Source organism: Pavona decussata, unplaced genomic scaffold (genome assembly GCF_977016875.1).
Source record: "Pavona decussata unplaced genomic scaffold, jaPavDecu1.1 SCAFFOLD_127, whole genome shotgun sequence".
In the NCBI taxonomy this organism is placed as follows: Eukaryota; Metazoa; Cnidaria; class Anthozoa; order Scleractinia; family Agariciidae; genus Pavona; species Pavona decussata.
In genome coordinates, this window is record NW_028145541.1 from 1,986,157 (window position 1) to 1,990,000 (window position 3,844).

General features: G+C 36.2%; 1 protein-coding gene across 1 annotated transcript in view; it reads right to left on the reverse strand.

Moving 5' to 3' along the window:
- Positions 1–252: 252 nt before the first annotated feature.
- LOC146469173 (coatomer subunit delta-like) overlaps positions 253–3,844 on the reverse strand; it is a 12,198-nt gene continuing 8,606 nt past the window's right edge. Inside the window, exons 10-12 of the mRNA XM_085123849.1 lie at positions 3,614–3,722; positions 2,459–2,663; positions 253–1,435 (exon numbers count right to left, since the gene is read on the reverse strand). Coding sequence (XP_084979975.1) covers positions 1,346–1,435; positions 2,459–2,663; positions 3,614–3,722 — 404 coding nt within the window. The 3' untranslated portion in view covers positions 253–1,345. The remainder of the gene's footprint in view (positions 1,436–2,458; positions 2,664–3,613; positions 3,723–3,844) is intronic.

A 3,844-nucleotide genomic window follows, 5' to 3' on the forward strand; every position in this document is an offset into this window, starting at 1 on the left:
CGTCTACAGGAATGTCCGTTAGCGGAGCTTCGACTGTAGCTGTAATATAGGAACTACTCATTATTGAATTACTCAATTCAATCAATCAATGATGGACTCATTGATTAACAGTTTGACTATTACAGCATTAAATCGTTCATCTTCATGAATTCATTAAGAATGCATGCTACTTCCAGATGTTACAGAGAATGTCTCTGACTTCTTACCAAGTATCGTGTGAAAACGCACAAACAACAAAATACAACGTTAATATCATTTTTATTCATTAACTTTAATTTTCTCTTTTCCCACTAAAAACATCAGGCTACAAGCATGATGAACTACAATATTCAAAGAAGCATAGATCTCAGTTGTTTCTTCTTCTCTTGCAACGACAGTGTGATAGTTGAAGTGAATGTACAAATGAGGTGAGCCTATTTAGGTGATTGAAAATGTTTGGTTGGGATGGCAGTTCAGTTTTTCCCAATTCTTTCATAAGCACCTACTCTGGACATAAAACAGCCAGTTCTATAATGAATATTTTGACCATGAAACAAAGAGAGACACAAACAGTTCATTTTGCTTTTGTTTAAACTAAAACTCCAACGAACGCTTTCTTATCGACTTGTTTCACTTCATTAAAAACAGTGAGGTCAAACTATTGCTTCTTCGCTGGGGATTTCTCACGCAATCATTCAACCACATTCACAGAGTTTGTATCTCATTGACTCTCAATAGTGTTTGAAACAGACTTCAAAGATGCTACCATGAGGAATTGCCACATGCCCACGTTGCTTAGCAACTGCATTTAGTCAGATAAGAAAACGAAGACCCAGTTAGTTTCTCAGAGAAAAAATTTTGACAGAAAAAGGAATTAGTTCTGTCCCTCTTTCTTCATACACCCAGTGAAAATATGTGTGTACAAGCTCTATCATACACACTGCATTTTCACACCTTGACTCAAATAATCTTTTTATTTTACAAACATATAAGTGAAAATTTGATCAGCGCGTTGGGTTATTTCGGTTGTAAGCTTTTGTCATGGCCCTTTTCTCCTAAGAAGAGAAGAAGCTAGGGAAAAGACACTACAAAGTTACTTAGTAAAAGATTCATTCACAAATTGAAGATTTTTTGATTAGAAAGGAACAGCTATACAAAACTGATATTGATGTAATTTTCGCGTTTTCTGTCTCCCCCCCCCCCCCAAGAGTTTGACAAACACTTGTTCCCATGGTGACCACACGATCGTCCTTCTCCAACTCTGTCAGCAATAAAGATCGCTCCATCGCTGAGGACTCTCATCGGTATAATTAATTACCAAACAGGAGGCATAAGTTATAGCATTTAAGAAGACTTTAAAGACGATTTACACTATCTCATATTTTTCCACTGAAAAACTAACTTCTTGTGAAAACTTGACTGGTTTCTCATCCTCTACTGAAGTGATCTCTGTAATCTGTGAATAGAGAAAAATATATATATATTTTCAGTTACCAGAACAAACTAGGCACTTCCCTGGTTCTGTAGACTTTCTCCAGCAGAAACCATCCAAGTAATACTGTGAATCAGTTCTACGGAGGACAGATGTATGTAAAACAAGACTGTTTGAGTCCAAATAAGTTGCCTACTTCACCATCATCAGTGGCTTGTATATGGACCCTGTTTCTCTCCCTCATACTTTTACAAATCAAGCAATTAATTACAGTACTGACTTGCCTTATTACTGAGGGTACAATTCACGAAACTGCATTCTTACCATGTACCTTGGTCTACTATCAACAATTTCAAAAACATCACCATCTCGTGATTTGTGATCTTAGAATGCCAAACTGAAGACTATACACTCTACAGTATTAGTTTTAATAGTAACATGCCATACTGCTGTCCCTTGCATTTTTTTTCTCCACTCTGGTGAAGTTTTTGCAACTTGTTGATAGCATATAATTCAACTGACCAATCAAATGCTAAGAATAATGAAGGTAGACTTACAAGTGCCAATATCGAACTGGACAGACCTGCCCCCATAGTTCTGGCATTTTACTATGAAAGGTGTGATTGAAGATCTGAAGACAATTTCCAAGGTTTTGAAGGGTTTAAGGCAAGACTACAGTTTAAAATACAAGCGTGTAAGAGACTGAATTTACTCAAGTGAAGCATTTTGTGACTGTGAACAAATTAAATTATTCAATCATCTGTACCACTTTTTTGTTGGTCACTTGCATTTTAAAGAAACGTAATAACCCATTTCTTGTTTATTTAACATTTCGTGCAAAAACTAAATACACAACTTACATGATAACCTGTCTCTATGCCAAAATAATGATTATCTGGAGGAATTTCGATTCCAAGGCAAAAAAAGGTCACTGAAATTAGTCTTGCATAAAAACCCTTTAATTATCAAAAACATCATTCAAAATTTGGGCATTCTGCACTGAAAGAATAGCCCAAGAGGCTGTCATTTTGTCTTACATGTGGTTACCTTAAGGTCGCAGTATGATTTTGTTGATGAAAAGGTGACTGAAAGAGGAAAGAAGTCCCCTGGGTGCCCAGCGATGTTAAATTCCATGCTACCATTCTTGTTTGATGAGTCAATGACTGGCAGCTGCCACTCAAGAACAGAATGCTTGTGATTGTAGTGGTATTCACCATCAACCTCGCCTACGACTGGCCCACCAACTCCATGCCTGTGATGGACACAAAGAGGTGCACAATAATTTAAGATAAAAAATGGACAAGTTGACATTATCTTGAACTTCTTGTTATCTTAAACAGAAAACCATTTCTTATGGAGAATGTGACAAAACAATTCTCAACTGACATACATACTTATTTAAACACCTTCTTTCTTTTTTCAACAATTTTGTTTGCCTTGCATGTTTGAGAAATCAAAGGCTGTTTTATACCCTTAGATTACTATGTAGGCGCTTTGTAGCTTAGGTCAAATGACCAAATTTTCACTAACAATTCTTTAAGTTAATTGGTGGAAACTTGGTGAAGTGCTAAAGGTGCAAAAAGACTGCATTTGAAACCCCTGCCAGTTTGAATTGATCTATTTTTTTTTAACTGAAGCATCTGTAAGGGAAAAAAACCGCCAGAGAGCAGGATCATCCACTCTCCATCCATTTCTGATATTCTTTAAACTACAGTGCAACTAGGAAAACAGTGAACACTTGGAATTATTTCTGAATGTTTATTGTTCTGCAATTAGTCTGACCAGAGATCACACCACATAAAAAAACCACAAACATACACTAGTTACCATTAAAGTTTGCCATTTATTCACCTTGTTTCAACTGGTTTTCTCTCCAAACACAAGCAACATTAAAGAAATAAGTCAAGTGTTCACCATTTTCTGAGTTGCACTGTAAATCCCATATTTTAATGTAAAGTATGTCACCTGACTCCCTAGCTGCAAAATTCAGTATAACTTATTGGTGATATGATAACCGTGACTGAATCACTAAATATTTCTTAGATAAATTACCAGTATTACTATAATAAGTTCCTTGATTCTATATGCAGCTTCTCATGAAGGCATAAAAGATTTTGTGTCCAGATATTTTAGCATGCAGCGCCTCAGAAACTTCAGTGTTAGGTGTTGCACAATATACAGTATGATGCTAAGACTACTTACGGAACAGGAATTGAAATAACAACATCATTTAGTTCCAGATTTTCTTGGAGAAGTTCATATTCTATGTTGACATCACACTGTCCATCATTTTCTGAAGGCCAGCAGTTGACTGTTTGAGGAGAGAGAAAAATACATATGATGCAATTCTGGATGAAGTACAGAAGAACCCCATTAATACGACCACCTTCAAGCTGCAAAAATGTGGTTGGATTAATGCCCCCAATGAACTGA